Source organism: Octopus bimaculoides, chromosome 1 (assembly GCF_001194135.2).
Source record: "Octopus bimaculoides isolate UCB-OBI-ISO-001 chromosome 1, ASM119413v2, whole genome shotgun sequence".
In the NCBI taxonomy this organism is placed as follows: Eukaryota; Metazoa; Mollusca; class Cephalopoda; order Octopoda; family Octopodidae; genus Octopus; species Octopus bimaculoides.
This window is the reverse complement of record NC_068981.1, coordinates 159863167-159884295: the sequence shown is the minus strand read 5'-3', so window position 1 is coordinate 159884295 and position 21129 is coordinate 159863167. Positions and strand designations below refer to the sequence as shown.

The 21129-nt window shown below is 31.8% G+C and overlaps 1 protein-coding gene across 1 annotated transcript in view; it reads left to right on the top strand.

Annotated features, from left to right (window-relative positions):
- The window catches only part of LOC106884422 (putative sodium-coupled neutral amino acid transporter 11), a 107359-nt gene extending 88444 nt beyond the window's left edge, over positions 1-18915 (top strand). Inside the window, exons 8-13 of the mRNA XM_014935798.2 lie at positions 3633-3712; positions 5531-5601; positions 5898-6059; positions 8273-8385; positions 11221-11358; positions 12692-18915. Coding sequence (XP_014791284.1) covers positions 3633-3712; positions 5531-5601; positions 5898-6059; positions 8273-8385; positions 11221-11358; positions 12692-12991 — 864 coding nt within the window. The 3' untranslated portion in view covers positions 12992-18915. The remainder of the gene's footprint in view (positions 1-3632; positions 3713-5530; positions 5602-5897; positions 6060-8272; positions 8386-11220; positions 11359-12691) is intronic.
- Positions 18916-21129: the final 2214 nt, after the last annotated feature.

Sequence of the window (21129 nt, the reverse complement as noted above, 5' to 3'; positions counted from 1 at the left end):
TTCCTCTTTCATGATAGATCGGAAATATTTCAATTGAAATCAGTAAACATGGTAATGGGGAAATTATTTTAACAGAGAAGAAAAGAGAAATCAATTAACATACACACTCACTCATACATATACCTATGCACTTGTGCATACATACACATGCCGACACACAAGCATATGCACACTCAAACAAACACATACTGATACAAAAGATCATGTACACATATGTGCATGCATGCATACCTATAAATACATATACACACACAAATAACACAAAATCATCCATGCAGACATGCATACAAACATGCATGCACACACACACACAATTGCACACATATACAAGCACATGCACACACACGCACACACACACACACACAAACATACAAGGAAGCATACAAGATCACTCACATGCAAGTGCATACATACATGCATACAAACGTACATGTACTCACACATACAAACACATACACAAACATAATCACATGCAGGTACAAAAGATCACCCAGTCACATGTGCATGCATACATGCATACAAGCATGCATGCTCTCACACAAAACACACATGCATACTATACACAAACAAGTACATGTAGGCATACAAGATCATCCATGTTGATGTGTATGTACACATGCATACAAACATGCATGCACATACATCTACATACACACACATACATGCACATGTACACACTGATACAAACACATGTGTCTATTTGAACACACTGACAATACACACACCACATGTACACACATGCACATACACACATACACAGAGCACACATCTCATACCAACACACAAATATATATATGCATACACACACGTGCATATAGAAGAAGCATTCAAACATACACACATGCACATATACACACACCCATGCATGCATAGAAGGTTATTCGATATGAAGAAGGAAATATCTAAGAGATGGTATTTAAGCATGTTGATGAGTGTGAAATCAAACTACGAAGCATGTCTGCTGTTAAGAAAGTGCATTAAGTGAAACCCAACTGTTAAATGTCAATGGAAAATATTTATTTTTGTTTGCTTTTATTTGTTTTTATTCTATGTGTTTTTATTTTATTGATCAGTCTCTCTCTCTCATTTTGTGCTCTTTGTGGAAAATGTACAAGGTAAAAATAATGGGACACTTGTTTCAGCAACTTTAGTCAGCTTAGTTTGAGTGGAACATTAGATGAAGTAATTTTATTAGACATTATTCGAAATCTGCAACAAACGGGTACTTTTATGTGTTATTATTATATGTGTTATTAAGGCGGTGAGCTGGTAGAACTGTTAGTGTGCTGGATGAAATGTTTTGCAGTATTTCGTTTGCTGCTACATTCTGAGTTCAAATTCTGCCAAGGTTGACTTTGCTGTTCATCCTTTTGGGGTTGATAAATTAAGTACCAGTGAAACACTGGGGTTGATGTAATCGACTAGTCCCCGCCCCACAAATCTGAGACCTTGTGCCTCCAGTAGAAAGGATTATTATGTGTTATTCCATTAAGGTTGACTTTCATCCTTTCAGGGTTGATAAAATAAGTATCAGTTGAGCAGTGGGTTTGTAACTTAAAATTGCTGGGCTTGTGCCAAAATTTGAAACCATTCATATATGTATCATTAAAGTGGTAAACTGGCATAATCATTAGCATGCCAGACAAAATGATTAGTGGCATTTTGTCTGTCTTTATATTCAGAGTTTAAATTCTGCCATGATTGACTTTGCCTTTCATCCTGTCAGGGGTGATAAAATAAGCATCAGTCAAGTACTGAGGTCAATGTAATTGACCCTTCCCCTCCCCTCAAAAACTGCTGACCCTGTACCAAAATTTGAAACCATTGTTACATATGTCATTAAGGCAGTGAGCTGACAGAATCATTATTGTATTAAACAAAATGCTTGGCAGCATTTCTTTTGGCTCTTTACATTTTGAGTTCAAATTCTGCCAAGGTCACCTTTGCCTGTCATACTTTCAGAATTGGTTAAATAAGTAACAACCAAGCACTGGGGTCAATATAATCAATGACTGTTCCCACCCTAAAATCTTAAAATTGCTGGCCTTGTACTAAAATTTGAAGCTATTAGAATCATTAAGGCAGCAAGCCGACAGAATCCTTATCACATCAGACAAAATTCTTAGAGGCAGTTTTTTTGTTTGCTTGTGTGCTGAGCTCAAACCCTGCTAACATAAACTTTGCCTTTCATAATTTTAGAGTCAGTACAATAATGTACCAGTCAAGTACTAGAGATGATGACTTGTCTCTTCTCTTCAAAATTGCTGGCCTTGTGCCAAAATCAGAAGGAATTATTATTTGTGTTATTATAATATAGTTGCATCATATAAGGCAAAATAATGAAACTATATTCTTTGATAACCATTTATTGTTATCTTGGGCCAACAAAGTTGTCCATTATGTGTGTGTGTGTGTGTGTGTATACACATCCTACTGGCTACTCACCAATGCAGGCGACAAAACTCCCACACACCAGCATGGACTTTGTTGAATCGGATGTCATAGCTCTGGGCCAGATGTTTTTGCCATCCCTTGATGCTCATTATTGCTGCACCACTCATTCTCTCTCTTGAGCCAGATGTAATTGCTTGCTTTCTCAGTGACTTCTAACAATTTTCTGCCAACATCTTTTGTCCCCTTTTCAACTTATCTTAGACTCCTGAATATTGAGTGAACCCTCTAAAATCTTTTTCCCTAGGAAAATATATTGCCTCTCGTCCATTGTTTTCACAGTGTTCAACCATTGCACTGTATTTTTCTAAATTTTTGCAGCACTTAATATTTTTCTTGCTAATTAAGGTGGCAAGTTGGCAGAATAGTTAGTATGCTGAACAAAATGCTTAGCAGTATTTGTCTATTTTTATGTTCTGAGTTCAAATTTGCCAAGGTTGACTTTGCCTTTCATCTTTTAGGAGTCGATAAAATAAATACCAGTTGAAAACTGAGGTTGTTCTAATTGACTTAACCCCTCCCCTGAAATTGCTGGCATTGTGCCAAAACTTGAAGCCAGTCTTGCTGATAAACAATACTAACTATTTTCAGATTTTGTACTACTTTCTATAAAATATTTAATTGATGATTGCTGCACTGTACCTTTTCTTTACCTCTTCCAACAGTCTCTGTTTTTTCTAAACTAGTTGGCTCCAAACCTCTCCTACTGTCTTGAAATAGTCAATGAGTCTCCATGCAATCACAAGATCTGCAAAACATAGTAGCTACATCTCCCTCAAATCACACCCTACAACTTCTTCTCTTTATAGCTTAGTTAAAAGTTGACAGACATACTGGATAAATTTATGATTTCATACCTTATTCCAGTATTTTGTCTCAATATTGTATTTACATGCACAGAGTTGTGCATTTCCCCTACAAAGCCACTTTAAAATATCTTTCAGTAAGTGTATGATGAAACATACTGAATTCATTTTTCCACAAAATATATTTGTAAAATAGATGTGCATCTACTGCAAGAGTGCATCTTAAACACCAGCAAATACAATAATTTATCTTTCAAGAATGTGTGTGCTCTTATGTTTTCACATTTATAATTTCAGTGTAACTTGATATTTGAAGCTTTAAAATTGATACTTATTCAGTGTCCTTTAATAATTTTTCTATCTCTTTTGTTTCAGTGGGCAGGTCTGGCATTGTTATTAATATTCTTTGTTGTCTTAGTCATCATTTTTCGTCTTCCTACAATGACAGCAAAGGTGTGAGTATTAAAATATTCTGATACAAAATTTTCCCACTATCAATTCCAGTTGTCTTTACAGATCAAGTCATTTGTAACGTTATCATCATTGACTTTTATTATCAAAGTTTTCAATATAAAGATATATATAGATATGTATATGAGTAATCATATATGAAAATATGTATGAGTGTTTGCTTATGTATATGTGACAAGTTTTCATGGGAGCTCTTTATCTCAAATGGAGGAAAATCCAGCAGATAGCAGTAACTTATAGTAAAATGGCCAACAGTAATGTTTCATGCTAATCTGAATAAGAATCTTTTTACCATTTCTGGAGCCAAGTTGTCACAGACATTCATCCTTTGCCATATTTTGCTAATTTTTGAAAATTGTCAGGCATTTTACCAAAAATTCTTCAACATTAAAAAAAAAAAATTATTAAATTACAACAGTCATTTACCAATTATGTAAAAAAAATTACCAATTTTCATAATTAAAATTTAATTGTTAAAAATTATTCAGTCTTTTGCTAATTTGTTAAATTGCCTCAAACAATCATCCTTTTATTATATACTGCCAAATTTAACATGTTACATAATTAATTTCATTGCTAAATTTCAATTATCTAAAGATCTTCCCAGATTGTGGAAAATTACATTAAAGAAATTGCTAATTTTGTATACATTTTGCTTTAATAAATAAATTTGTCTAAGATTCTTGTCAGGTTGTGAACCATTAAAATAATGAAATTGCCATATGTAATATACTGAATTGCCCCATTTGTTAACGTTTACTGCTGTCTATGGAACTCTTATTAGTTTTAAAAAAAAAAGAAGAAAGAAATGTAGGCTATAGCAGGATATATATGTCAATAAATGAAGGTGGGTGGAAGTACATGGGCACCTTATTATAATGCTTGTTTGTAACCTAAAGATAATTCATATAAACCAACAGAGGTAATCAGGAAACAACAATGAATATATATGGTACTTTGTGAAAAACTAAGTGACAGGACTTATTAAATGGGTGCAGAAAAATATATGTATTTCTTGCACCACTATATATAAGCAAAATATCAAAGCAAAATATTTAACAAAGAAAATGATAAAGCTGTAGCTCATCTTACCCTCCATTTTCAACGCACACTATTCATGGGGGTAGTTCTCAGGCACCTTCTCCATAAGGTCCTACCAGAAGCAACCATCATCACACTTTCTAGCTGGATTCCCAAGCATGACCTACTGAGACTATGGATATTCACCCACCTTTTTGCTTATGGTCTACCCCTAGATCGCCTGCTAGGTGGCTCAGTTTTGAGGAATCTGTGTGGCAAACCTTTCCTGTGACTGGCTACTTGTTTCTCTGTGATTGGTCAAGTTAACGTAGACACTCCTGATGAGAATCACAATAAGGTTTGAAACTCAATGAGGGCTGTTCATTAATTTTTTTTTGGCAAAATGTACAAAGAAATAGTCAAGTTTGTCACATTTATATTTCTGTTGTTTTGGTTTACGTATAAAATAGATAAAGAATAAAAATAAACACACAGAGTAAATGATCTCAATAAGGAGTTTTCTAAGTGCTCAGACAGAACTACATATTTATTGTATTACAATGTAAGTAGTTGAATATTCCACAGTTATTAGTACATGTAGTATAATACTCAGACAGACAGTATGTGCAACGGTGTTCCATTTGATGGACTTCCACACTGGTAAACTGTGTCTATCAAATTTCACAATACTGTAGCAATACACCATCTAAAAATATTTACATGTGAATATATAATGTCTTAATTAAACAACACCAACCATAAAACATTTTTTTCTCTCTCAGTCCTGCAACACCCAATGCATGGTCTTTTGCCAATGGACATTTTACAGATGCTTTAGGAATCATATCATTTGGTAAGAATATGTTTTGACTGTATAGACTTTCTATATTTATTTCATTTCTTTCCAGTGTCTACTTGAAGAAAAAATAAACTTGACTGAACAAATCATTACTTCGTAAATTATTTTCTACTGCTATAATCGTAAGCATAATCGTTAATAAACACCACATCATTTCCATACTGTAAAGAAAAACAAAGAAACAGAAGATACCTGACATAAAGAAAAATGGAAGAACTAGTCTGTTTAGATTATGTTGCCAGGCCTCTTCAAAGATATTGCTAAGATGTTTATTTCTATTTTATTTCCAGCTTATGTCTGCCATCACAATACTTTCATGATACACACATCACTTGAGAACCCAACAACAGCAAGATGGGGATATGTAACTCACGCCAGCATAGCAGCAGCAACAGTTTTTACCTTACTATTTGGAATTGTTGGTTATGTGTCTTTCACAGGTTACACGCAGGGTTGGTAAATTATATCTATACATATAAATATTCATTGATGTATTTTCCCTTTTCAGTTTACATTTGCTTTTGGAGAAAAGTTTTTGTGTGTTGCTGGTGTGTTTTATTAGTAGGATGCATAAGAAACTGTGGTTAAAAATTGTTAGTGATTGAGATAGCTGTCCGTCGGTCTGACTGTCCATCTGCCTATCTATCTATCTATCTATCTATCTATCTATCTATCTATCTATCTATCTATCTATCTATCTTTCACTTTGTAAAGTGTTCTAATTTATAAACCACTAGTTACATCATTTCTAAAAAAATTATTTCTAAAAAGAATGAAATAGTACTAGACGATTACCATCAGCTAAAAATAACAAGAACTTCATAATAGATAAACAAAAATAATTAAATGTGTGAATTCTATGCATCTTTTTCTTTATAATATTTGATGAGATTTCTAATCTCATCATATATTATGAAGAAAGGATGATCTCCTTTGTTATAACTGTGACTACCTGGGAAAAACACTTTTCAGTATGAGATTTCTCATAAAATTCACATATAGAATTCTTATAGAATTCACAAATAGAGTTAATGTATTTAATTTAAACAGGAAAAACGTGTCCAAAGTTAGATAACTAACAAAAGCATTTCAAATTCAATGTGCATTCTATATTTATTTACAGATACAGGGTGGGGCAGAGAGGATGGACGTTTTTGAAATGGCTATTGCTCAGCCCCAGTGGAAGGAACATATGTCTAATGCATACCATTTGGTCCGTGGTGTCTTAACATTTTTTAGTTTTCAGGCGAAGCCATGGCGCTATGGTTGATAGAGTATCGCGTGTTTGTCTACAACAGTTACGTGAAGAATAATGAGTCTGTGACAGCAGTTCACTGTGAGTTTTGGCACCACTTCAACATTCACTGAGTTCAGGCTGTTCCCACCCAAAACACAATCTGATGTTGGGTGAACGCACTTTGTACATGAGGTACACTAATGAATAGGAAACCCTAGAAAATGTGGAATGCATCAGACAAGCTTTGAGTCTGAATCACTCTGCTCGGAGACATTCCACTGAACTTAGCATCAGTAATCGATTGGTAAGATATATTTTGCATGAAAACCTGCATTTCCACCTGTACAAATTGGTCATTGGACAACAGTTGAAACCATGGGACTATACACAGTGTCTTAACTTCACATGTCAGAGGGAAGCAATTTTTGAGGCAAATGACAACTTCATTTTGTTAATAAGTGATGAAGCTCATTTTTATCTCAATGGCATGGTAAATCAACAGAACTGTCATTATTGGGTGCTTGAAAATCTGAGAGAACTGTACAAAAGACTACTGCACAGCCCAAAAGTGACAGTCTGGTTTGCTGTTGGAAAAGCTACCATCATTGGTCCTTACTTTTTTTAAGACAATAATGGAAATGCTGTTACTGGAAACTCCAAGCATTACATTGAGATGTTAAACAACTTCTTTGTGCCTGAATTATGATGAAAACGTCTGCCTATTTTATGTGTGATGGGGTGACGGCAAACACAGCCAGAGCATCAATGGGTATTTTTGCCCTCTCTTCAGTGACCACCTCCTTTCTAGGTTTGCTGACATTTGTTAGCCCTCTCAGTCCCCTAATTTGTCTATGTGGGATTATCTCTTATGAGGAAACCTCAAGGCACGTGTGTATGCACATAAGCCCCGGACATTGGTTGATTTGAAGGAAGCTATTTGCCAAATCAACAGAGCAATGCTGGAGAGAGTGGAGGCCAACTTCCAAGAACGCCTTCAGAAATGCATCAATAAAAACGGATACCACATGATGGATGTTGTTTTCCACACTTAATTTTAACAAATGCTAATTCAATATAAATACACTAATATCAATAGAATTTGTTTGCAGCTAAAATTAATGATTTTGTGAATTTTTCAAAAACGTCCATCCTCTCTGCTCCATCCTGTATAATCATATTTTTTTGTCTTGCTTTTATTGTTTACTGAATTCAAGCAGGAATATTTACAATACTCTGAAGCTTCTTGAGACAAGTGTAAGGCTTATGAAATTCTAGAATGTTTCCTGATTTATGAGCTAATTTCCCTTTCCTGTTTCAAATTAACATTTACAGCTAAAATATTAGAATTTAATCCACATGCATCTAATTAGTTTGATTTATTGAGAAAGCTTTATGTACATGTCTTTTAATTATCATTTTATATTTCAGGAGATCTTCTTGAGAATTATTGCTACAATGACAGCCTAGTAAATGTAGCACGGATTGTTTATACAATCACCATTATGCTGACCTTTCCAGTTGAATGCTTTGTATGCAGAGAGGTAAAAATCAATGAAAACTACATCAATTTTAATTTTGTAATTTAAATTTTAAATGTGGATGTTCTGTTTGAACAAACTATACTGCAGTAGTGACCATCAGGGGAAACTCTCATATTGGCACTGTTGTTTATATCACTAGTGGGGAGATAAATACTTGCCACTTCCAGTGTTGAGACCACCAGGTCACATGATTTCAACCTTCCTTGGTCTTATCAATGATAGATGCTTGTCCAACCTCTAGAGAGAGATGCTTTCTTTATGAAGATAATGATTATCTAACACAGAAGGGACAAACAAGACAGAACAAACAGATAAATGTTAATGTGAGTTCGAATGAAACTTAATTTTAAAATTTTGATGATTATACGAATCAATCATCATCATCATCATCATCATTTAACGTCCACTTTCCATGCTAGCATGGGTTGGACGATTTGACTGGGGACTGGCGAACCAGATGGCTACACCAGACTCCAATCTGATCTGGCAGAGTTTCTACAGCTGGATGCCCTTCCTAACGCCAACCACTCTGAGAGTATAATATAATATATTTTTTATAATTTTTTGCCAGTGGGGATTCACCCTGATGGGCGAAAAGCCCAGCGACTATACCTTTATCTTTCTCCATGGAGATTAATCTGGGTCACTTGCACCCACCTTTCTTACCACAGCCTTCCATCTTTTCTTAAACACACCTCTCCAGCCCTATCTTGCTCTTCAGGTGATATCTGGAAAAAGTGAGCAATCCGGGGCCAGAGATCAAGGTTCCCGTCACGAGTCCTTGCAGTCTCATCTTCCAAACACACTCTTTCAACACTGCCACTGTTAGGAGAAAACATGCCTCACCTTCCTTCGAGAGTCCAGTGGGCGACACAGTTTTTATTATAGATTCAGCTGATAGCTGTACTCTGCCTAAGTGTGACAGCACATGTTCAACGTAGATTATCAAGCCTGAAAGCTTCTGATAGTGTACAAAAGCATGCAGGATGGTTTCATCATGCAGCCCACATCTTGGACATGTCTCTCATATTGACTTTTGGTGCAAAATGGACTGCTGTTTATATCACTTGTGAGGAGACAAACCTCCACCATTTTGTTTCATTCATCTGTTAGTTTTAGTCACCAGATTGAGGTTGTGTTCGAAAACCTCTTTCTGGAATCTATTTTACTGAACCTGGAAGTGTGAAAAAGCAAAGATACCATATTTTCTGGCATATAAGATGTGCTTTTTTATATTTTTAATTGTATCAAAATATTACCCTGTGTCTAATGTGGCTGTATTACAGATGTGAAACTGAGTGTTGTAGGCTAGAGAGATGGATGAGCTTTGGTATATTTGGTTCAGTAATTATTACTGATAATAAAATATTAACCAAACTATCACATTCCACTAATACAAACTCACAAAAAATTGTTTGTTCATCAACAGTTATGTAAGGAGATTACATCATCTCATTATACTTCTTTCCTCAATATATTTAGCCCATACCTGATATATGCCTTGCATAATTTAGTGACAGTGCCACATTTAAGAAACATTTTTAATTATCTAAATGAGATTGTGTGATGCTTATGTCTCTCTTAAGGGTGAAACATAATGGTCTCAACTACAAATAAAATCAGGACTTGTGGATTTAGAGTTCCAAGAACTAACTAGTTGTATTGTCTATGCTAAAGCTGAGTACTCTTTAACAAAAAGATCTGATATCTAACTAATAAACGAATCAGAGAAATTTAATGGAATTATTGTTAGAAACAGCATTTGATTAAAAGGGACGTAGTTTATTGATATGAATAGTTAATAAATTATAACTACAAATTTAAAATAGCTCCCAGCTATCTAAGTATGTGACTCACTTCTGATAACTATTTCATTTCTATTTCATTGCCAATACCACTGAAAAATATCTTTTAATCTCATTCTCCTTCCTCTATAAGTCTGAAACTTTGACTATCTGTAGAAGAAAAATCAATATCTAGACAATATCTAGTAAGTAATATTACATTATATTCAAATCCTCGACAGGAGATAAAGATTAACATATACTTGAAGAAAACAAGAGTTTGGCAAACCATGTACTTGCATTGTCATCAGCATTGGTAGTGGTGGTGTTGGTAGCCTTGTTGTTTTTACATCTACTTTTCCATGTTGGCATGAGTTGGATAACTGTTTCTGAGGCAGTGTTTTATAGCTAGATGCCCTTCCTGATGCCAACTCTTTTAGTCTTCTTTTATGACATACAGGCATATAGGGGTACCTATTCTAAAAACCAAGTTGCTCACAGTACAATTTAACATATAAAAAAGGTAAAATAGTGGAGTGGTAATTTAAGCAGCAATAATAATCTATGTAGCATATAATGATAATTCACACGTCATAGACTTAATTTTAATGGGTTAATGAAGCTTATCTTCCAAGTCATCTGCATGAGTAATATAATGAACAGTTTGGTAAGTTAAGCCAGAAATTCCATCCATCGATCAATCTTCTCCAACCACTATTCCTGAGAAGGTTATGGGGAGTAGAGTCCTCAGGCACCTCCTCCATAAGGCCTTATAAGAAGCAATCATCATTAGACCTTTTGACTGAATTTCCAAGCATGACCAACTGAAACCATGGATATTATCCAACCATCTTGTTTATGATCTACTCCTTGGTCTCCTGCTAGATGGCTCAGCTTGAAGAATCTCTCTTGTAATTTTTTCCTGTAACATTTTTTCACATAGTCTTATCATTGCAAAATCTGTTTTAATTTCAGCAGTAGGTTCCCAAGTTCTAGCATTACTTTAATATTTCTAGAAAATCTTTGTATTTGATTGTGGTTTATATTTCAGGTTGTTCAAAATTTGTTTCTTGGACTGACTGAAGAACTTTGCCTCTGGAAACATGTGCTACTTACAGCAGTTTTGGTTGGTTTCACTGGAGCTATTTCAATGACAACAGAATGTTTAGGAATTGTTTTAGCATTAAATGTAAGTTGCAATAGAAATTCTCAATAATTTATATTGAAAAAATATGAAATCACTTGTAGAAGTGAAATTGTTGAATGGATAAGGCACTGCATTTGAGAATGATAACATCATGAGTTCATGTCTCTTATAGTTATATTATTGGAACTTTTTAACAGAATTCTCTCTTCTAACCTCAGTTTATCTTGCTCATAGAAATGTTAACTTTGATAGACTTGTATCTTATCCAACATGAAGTTGTTTTCCATCTAATTTACACTATGAAATCAGAGTAAAATATGAGTTCTTCACGGGATTGAGAGATATTTGTATTTTTTTAATAATTTTAGTAATGAAAATGTTTGGCATTTTAAAACATCAACTCCATTCAAAAGGCATTGGTGTTAAACTGAAACTATGGCAAAATGCACATGCCTAAGGTGCTGCACAGTGAAATTGAATTTGGAATCATGTGGTTGCAAAGCAAATTTCTTAATCACACAGCCATGTCTGCATGCTTGCACCCTCCACTAAATATCAGAAAGCAAGGACTGGATAAATAGGTTAGGGGGATTCTTTTATTGATGGATAATGCAAATAGTGGATTATTTTAACTATACCTTTAATTTTAGGCAATCTGGAACATAACGCATAATGTTCTTTTCCAAGAACATTGCAAATATAAAGGAAGTGAAGTAATTTTAACCAGAAATTGAAACTGCATTCCGTCTCTCAGTTTGCCACAAATTTTTCTCTTATTCTATAATGCTCTCAGTCATGTTGTACAACCATGTTGTTAAAAAGAAACTAAGAAAACATGGTTGAAATATTTGATCCCATATAATGTGTATCTAATTTTCTCTCTCGTTCTCTGCCTATTTATTTGTCTCTTACTCTTTATGTACATATGTGTGTGCATGTGTGTGAAGGTGAGACAATATTTCCATATACAGGTGAATTCTCATTAAATTGTGAGATTCAAGGCAAAATAGAAATTAGATTGCTTTTAATAATTATTTATTTGTGATAGAGGCACAAGGTCTGAAATTTGGGGGTTGAAGGCCATAATCAATTGCACTAGGCAAAGTCAACACTGTGAAATACTGTTCTGGTCAGGTTTATCTTTCATTCACTTGGTGCCAATAAAATAAGCACCAATCAACTACTGGCTCATAAGAAACTGTTTCTATTCCTCCTTCACCAAACAAAAAGGAATGTTACAGCTTTGTGCCATTGTCAGAAACCAATAATTAATTTCAAACTATTCACAGTTAAAATTATGATTTCTTTTTGTCACGCATAAATGCTTTGTATTTCAAATGATAAATACTTAATGACATTAATCTATCTCTTTCAGGGTATTTTAGCAGCTTGTCCTTTAGCCTATATTTTCCCTTCAATGTGTGTGATTAAACTTCGTCCAGAGCCCATACTATCGCGGGGTAATACTCTACCTGGTCTAATTGCAATTTTTGGATTACTGATATTTGTTGTTGGTTCACTTATGATTGTGGTGAACTTCAAAGATGCTACAAAATGTAATCATGGTGCCCAGTTACCCTACTGTGAAGACAGCTTCCTTCCTACAACTACTGTGAATATGTCCACTACAACTCTAGCAACTACAACAGCGTCACTATTGAACATCACTGTATAAGATGAGAAACATTTTCTAAATCTTTCAAACATTTGATTTTGTTTAGTTTGTCAAATATCTTTGTTTAGAAACTATTTTATTTTATTTCTCTACTGCTACCAACAGCAATGTTGTGGCAGATCTTCTGCGGCAGCACAAATTCACACCTTACTCAAACAACAAATAACAACTTAGCTGTTGTATAATTATTTTTATATTTTTGTTTAAATTACAACCTAAAGTTTTCAGATGTTCAGTGAAAAGTCTATGGAGTAATGTGAAACCAAAAAGCAGAAATTTAACTTATTAAACATAATATTGTTTTGAATTTTAATATTTTTTTCACTGAAATTTATTTAAAAATTTGATAGAATTACTTAGGTACCTCGAAACAAATTGTTGTGAAAAATTGTTCAAAACATTATTTACCTTTTCATTTCCTTTCTGTTTTTTTTTTCTATTTTTAAGCTATGTTTTTATACAAATATATACTAAATTACAAACCTTTTTAAACAGCACATCCAAGACAAAATTTAATTTCAAATGTCTTCATGCAAAGAAAGTGCAGAAAATAATGTGACTGTAGTAGTATATAATTAAATTTAGTTAATCAAGCAGTAGATCAGTATATTAATTAGATGTAAATAATAAGCAATAACATTCCAGCTAGCAATGTGGATGTATTTTAATTGACAAAGCCATGAATACAAATGCAATTTTGCAGTAGAAGTTAAGTTCATCATTACTCAGAAAGTGAATTTAACTTTGCTGGTGTGTTTTGTATTTCTTTGAGTTGTGAAACAGCAAAGAGCACTAAAATAACTTTACTAGTTTCATAGATTGTATGTATACAAAGTAAAGAACATATTTTTAATGTTGACAAAACAAAAATAAATTAAAAAAAAAAAACAATTTACTTGAGACATTCTCATTACTGGGTTAACCAATGACTCAGCAGTAGAATACAGGACTTATTTGTGTATGGTGCCAGTTTGAAGTCCTCTCTACACATTTTTGGCCATGGATAGCAACATGTGTTATCCCAAACTCTCTTGAAATCCATTCAGTTGACCTACACCTACCCAACTGTGTATACCATCAATGCACTCTAAATGCACCCTGCCAAATATTAAATTATATTTGACTCTGAATGAAGAATCAGTAGTCAGCTACATCTGAAAACATGTTAGTTATGAAAGAAATAATAAAGGAGATATATTATACATTATATAAGGAAATATCATATAATAAAAGAGATATTAAATCTCCTTTATATTATTATGCATATATGTTAATAAACATATATATATGTATAATAACATACTGTTATTAAGCATATATGTTTTATTAGAATCCATCTGGAATATACCTTAGTAAAACTTGGGCATAATAAGCATAAAATATCTCTGAAATATTTGGAATTGAGGCTTTCTCAAATTTCATCATGGAAGAAAGAAATTAGTAAGATATTACTGAACAAAGCAGTTGACAATTCTGTAAAGTTTTGATGTTGATTCTAAAGCATGTTATAAAATGCTTTAGTGAAAATAAAGATTATTACTGAAACCTTATAAGACAAAAATTATCACTGATTTCTCAATATTTTGTTCCATTATCATAGTTCAAATTCAATTAGGGTTAATATCAGCAACTCATAAAAAACATTTTTTTTTTTTTTTTTCAAATTTTTCCACAATCATGCATTTTGCTTGGGTTATTTGAAATTTTCCTAGGATGCTATGGAATCATTGGTCATAACCATATAACTTTCTTTTCACAACTCAGAGTATTTTATTCATTACTTAGTAGAAGTTTCTAGCTATTAACAAATAATTAGCTACCATAATACCAGCAAGATTAATTAATTAATTTAATGAAAAAGAATACCTTTAGCATCATGCCAACAATTTCTCTATTTGGTTTTTTGATGTCATACTTTATCTTCAGACATATCAGGGATTATCAAATTGTCATATCAATATTATTATTATTATTATTATTATTATTATTATTATTATTATTATTATTATTATTATTATTATTATTTGGGAGACCTATTTATTCTGCTGTCCTTGAATTTTACTTATATATTTTTCTTTTGAAATTATCAGTAATGAAACAAGATTATTTCTTATCAATTATGAGGCTAATAAACATTATTAATAGCAGTTATTCTGATAGTACTTTTGTATTAACAGCAGACATAGGTCCTATATTGCTGGTTAATTAATCTGACAATCATTTTACACCCCTCAACCAGTCCATGTTTTTCTTTGCCATTCTATATGAAAATGATTGTATTTAACACCTGTGGAGATTCTTGCAATGTGAAAGAGTAGGAAAGCTAGGAAAGACAACTATGCCCACTTAATGTCCAAAGGAATCATAATTTGAGCTAAAATGAATTTGTAGAGAATTAAGTAACCAGTTTAGTTTGGTCTGTGTTGTAAATCTATTATATGCTATTGTTTTACAATTTATAAATGATTTCTGAGCATCTTTTGTAAGAAATATTTATAGATTTATTATACTTATATACTGTAATATTATTTTCTTTTCAAAACTATTGTTTTGTTTTAATCATGTTTTGTTTCAAATTCATTTTTATTTATTTACATCATCATTTTCTATCATTGGTAAATATATATTTTTAAATGACTTACTTTCCAGAAACATTTTCAATGTAATCATATAAACAAACAAAGCAAAACAAAACAAAAATAAAAAATGGAAAGAAATGCATTAAGAAAAAAGTTAAACCTAAAAAATATAAAGCAAAGAAAAGATGAACAGTAATATGACAATAATAATTTAAATTGTTATTTAAATGTCCCTGTTAATTTTGTCTATAGAAGTATGCTGCTGAAATCATAACCAGTGAAACCTTATCATTGGTTTTTTAATCTTTTGTTATATGTTACATTAAATATTACATTTGGTATAGTTTGGGTTTTATTCTGTTCCTGAAAAAATGTTGTAAAAAAAGTGTTATGAAACTGTTAATTTTGATCTAATTGTTGATATGATCTAATTTTCTTCAATAAAAAAAAAAGAAAAATGACAAAAACAAATTGATGTTTGCTTGAGATTCTTACGTTAGATATTTAAAATGGAAGCTCAAGATATTTATTTCTCTGTTAGCATTTGTTCTCTATAAGCCTGGTCATTAGTCTCTTAAAATTAGTGTTGTAATACATACCTTAATATCTGCTTCTCTTTGGACTAACAATTGATATTTCTTAGTACTTTAAAATAATTAGTTGGTAATTTTATTCAAAAGAAATTTTAAAATTTAACAGTCTTGTTTCTATTAGCTAATAGCATCATGTAAATAATTTTTAAGTTTCTAATTAAATATTTTTTTAATCGTAAAAATAAAATTTTCTTATTTGATCAACAAATTTTTCATTTGCATTTTTCATGAGAATTAAGAAATACATTATACAAACCGTTTTGTAAATATTTTTCAAAACCAAATTTGTCTATTCTGTAACTTTACAAATTTCCTTGTTATGCTAAAGATATTAATGGTAAATTAAAAGAAAAAAAAAGAAAAATTGCTCAAGCAGCTAATTACTTTAAGAAATAGAACATATATTTATAATGCATTTTTAGTCACTTTTTAAAAAATACTTGTTAGATCACATTGTTCAATCAAATCTATTAACTAATTATTATATGAGAGATTTTTGACACTAAATCCTTAAAATATTTTTTCTTAAAAAATTTTTAACTTTGCTATTTTGTGTCAATTTATGAGGTTGATGTAAAGTACCATTTGATTTATTATAATAATGCAGGTTAAAAATTCTTTTAAAAATGGTATTAAACAGGACAACAAATGTAATTTGGTTTTGTTACTGTTACCATTTAGAAATTATGATAGCTATCTGTAAAGTAGTGCCTCTGACTTCTGTGAAGTTGGAATAGAAGACTACATAAAGTGTTGTCAGTCTATTCAGAATAAGCAACTGTGAAATTCATTCTTTGTTGTTGTTGTTGTTGTTGCAAGTGGCACTTGGTTGAGTATTTTTATATCATTGGAAACAATATGATGTAATTAATTTTTTTTTTTTTTGCCTGGAAACTACATGTCCATTGAAATATCATAAATTAACATTTATATGTGGTATATGGGGAAGAGAGAATAGTCATATACAACACATGAAAACGTGTGTTTAAGAATTTTTTATTGTATAAGTGCAGTCAATTAGTTATTTCATAGCAACAAAAAATTGGAGAGCTTTTAAATAGTAGCAGATGACAAACATCAATATTTAGTTCATAAATTAATTTTCAAATTAAGTAGTATGAGAAAGTATTCAAGCATGGACTATCGAAAAATGGTCTAATGTATCAAATGTTATGAGCACTGTTGGTGCAAGCTGAGGAAGTTTTAGATGTGTAACATATTGTTTAAATGATAATTATTATAAAGGAAGTTGTGATGTTAAGTATAAAACGTTCACATTATGAAATTTAAGTCCATCATAGTGATTCAAAAGAGCAGTGCCATTCAATAAAAGACTGACTAAAAGAGTCATCATGTGTGGAGAAATGCAATATGCAGCTGTTTGCAGGAAATCTGATGCTCATAGGAAAAAGTTACAAAATATTCAATGCAAATACTTAAATATATGCAAAATTCTTAGAAGAGGGTTTTACATGCAATAATATTGTGTTGTATGGAAAAACACTAAGCTACAAACAAAAAATACACTGCATTGTATCTAATTAGTAACATTTCCATTTTTACCTCAACAATACATGACCTCACTGCAATTCAAAGATATCAAAGTAGACTGACTGCCTGAAACTTGATGTATCACATGATACTTATAACCTATATCTGATTCTATCTTGCAAATTATTTTCTTCTGTCCAAAGAATTTGAATCTTTACTCTGACCATAATGCATAAAGGCAACTTTGCAACAACAAATGAATTCTCTTCAAACCTTTTGTCTGTCATTGATATTATATCAATTTAAGTTTATATTATAGGAGGCACTACTTTTCAATCTGCTGTCATGTATTAGGTTATCTCATCAGTAATGTACTTTTAAATATATTTTGTATGTTGAAACTATAATTATATTTTGAAAATAGCTTTTTATTTTCAGTTTCGAGCAATTATATATTTTCATTTATTTTCTGTAATTGTTTTCCATCTTATTTCCAACTTTTTGGAAACTATTGAAAATGCATTTAGCTTTGATTTGAAAAAAAATTCAAACACTTGAATTATTTTGTATCTAAATAAGTTGGAATTTATGAAAATAGATGTTAATCAACTAGGGCAAAATCCTATGAAAATATAAAATGGATTAATGGACTATATTTTTCTTAGCTTATTGTGTCTATTTTAATATTGTCATCAATATGGAGCAAACATGCTTTGCCAAGACTAATGTGAATAGCCCCTTCTCTTCATCAAATATTGAATTGTTTTCTTTTGATAAATATTATATTTATCTTATGAATTAAATAAATTGTGTGAGTATGTGTGTGAGTATATGTGTGTAAGTTCTCTTTTTATTGGTTACTGGTTGAACTCCCAGAGCTGAAATTTTGTATCTGAGTAATGTGACACTGGGTATTAATAAAATGCTCAGATTATCAATTTTACTTAAATTACAAACGGAAAAAAAAAAAAAATTCAAATGGGAAACTGTGGCTATGTAAGTTAAGCTGGCTCTAGATTTGAAATCATAATCATGACATCAACTGAATTACATGGGAAACTGTTTCATATTTTATCTATAGTTACTATATTATAGTTCTTTTTATATATTTTTAATATCAAATATCAGTTTTCTGACTTTGCATGTGTAAACAAATTTCCATACTGTTTTCTTTGTTTATTTTTAATACTGTGATATCATTTTGCTTCTATACTTACCTTTTTACATGTTATTCCTCCAATTAAAATATATTCAAAAATAATTCTTTTATATGTAAATTTTCTTTGTTTTTACATTTTTTTGTTGTTGTTTAGTTCGTGGCACTCCATTTTTTGCAAGGTGCAGTATCAACCAAAGTATTTTCTTGAATATTACATGGACTTTACTGTAATCATGAGTAAAATAAAATTCAAGGAGAGGTTACATTTAAGGGTGGAGAAAGTTAAAGCTAAACTTTATAATTTATAACTTTCAGAAGTATGAATCTAAAACAAGCTAGGTACTTGCTGAAGTAACAAATTATTTGTTGAGGAATCATCACAATCTAGCCCTATATAAAACAATACTTTCTTTCAGTCTTTTTTATATTTGGAAACCAAATTAATATTCAGTTCATTTTTGTTTTTTGTAACTTCATCATAATCTTCTTCTTCATCATCATCATCATCATCATCATCACCATTTTAATTTCCACTTTTCTATGCTTGCTTGGCTCAGACAGCGTTTATTGAGGTAGCTTTTTCTATGGTTGGATGCCCCTCCTGTCATTAATCCTTACCTGTTTCCAAAAAAAGGTAATATTTAAACATAGTCCAGAGATATTTTTGTAGAATATTACAACAATCACACAATGTTGAGCAAGACCAGGAGACACAAATATACACACACCTCCTCTCTTCTTCTCTCCTAGCAAATCCACCTTACTTGCACTTCTACATATTTGACCTCTTTTCCTTTTTTCTCATTCCTAACAATTTCACTTCTAAAAATTCTTTTCTTTACTTTTGATTCTGTATAATATATACATGGGTGCAACAATATATTTACTTACTGTTGACATAGTAAAAAGACTCCAAGTTAATATCCACATCGACCTTCCCCTCAGTCAGCTTCAGTCTAACCTAAAATTCTCCTTTTTCCCCATCTCCTTTTCTTTATCCTTAACGACTTTAGACAATTGCTCACTCCCATTTCTTTGACATCCTTCTTCTTTTCTACTACTGACTATTTAACTTTTTCATACAGATGTTTTTCTATTTTCTTTATTCACTCCATTCTTCCAGCTTCACCACTCGTTTTAAATTACATCTCTGGTGAGTTAACTTGGGATCCCTTGATGACAAGGTAACCTTCTTTAAGTAAGGTATCTTCAGCCTGAGGAATAGCTAGTGGAGTACCCCTTCATTGAGTAATTATTACTTCTGAGATTCTACTAGCTAGGAACCATATGTAGCCTAGATTGTTTTCCTGCTCCATTCCCTCAATTTGATATATACATATTTGAAAAAATGAATAGAAATGGCTTTTCTTATAATTTTTCCACTTCAACAATTTGTTGTTCGTAAGTTATTCCTTTTTTCAAATATATAATACTGTACCAAGGACTTTATATTTATATTTTTTATCTACTATGCATATATATATATATATATATATGACAGGCCTCTTTCAGTTTCCATCTACCAGATCCACTCACAAGGTTTTGGTTGGCCTGCAGCATAGTGTGTGTAAGTTTGTATTTCTTCTCCTTTTCATGTGTATCCTTTATAAACAAAAGGCTCACCATTCATACAAAAACAGTGTCATTTGTTTCAATTTCTCTGAATAATCATCTCCAAACTATTCATTATTCAACAGACTTGGAGATTATTCCTTTACTTGGAAACAAGTGAAGGTTGATGTCAAGCAGGGCATATTGGTGTAGAAAGTTTTGCTTCAACATTGTCTCATTTGAGCCATGCAAGCAAGGTAAACTAGATATTAAAATGATGATGAATAAAAATACCTGAATTTATAAACACACACACACACACACACACACACACCTTTGCACATACACACAAATGTGCACGTATATGCAGTAATATTGGATAAAATGTACGCAAATCAAAAACAATGATGGTTACTTATATTTTTCATGAGCTACTTTATGTAATGTAGGTTATTTCTTTCAATGTACCCATTTGTATATAACTGAAGTTCTCAACCTTTCTCAAAACATGGCACACTCTAATTTTAAAATGTTTGGCATCACCCCCACTGATGCCTAAAATCCTAGAAAGTCATTTTAACACAGAAAATTTAATTATAATAATTACCATAAGTAAATAATATAACATACAACACAAGTAACAAAGAAAAAGAATCATACATTAAATGCTTGTTACTGAACTAATAGTACACTTTGATGTGATTTATATATTTCATTTTTGACATGGTGGAATATTTTGGTAAAGCAATATGTGGGTCAGCTTTG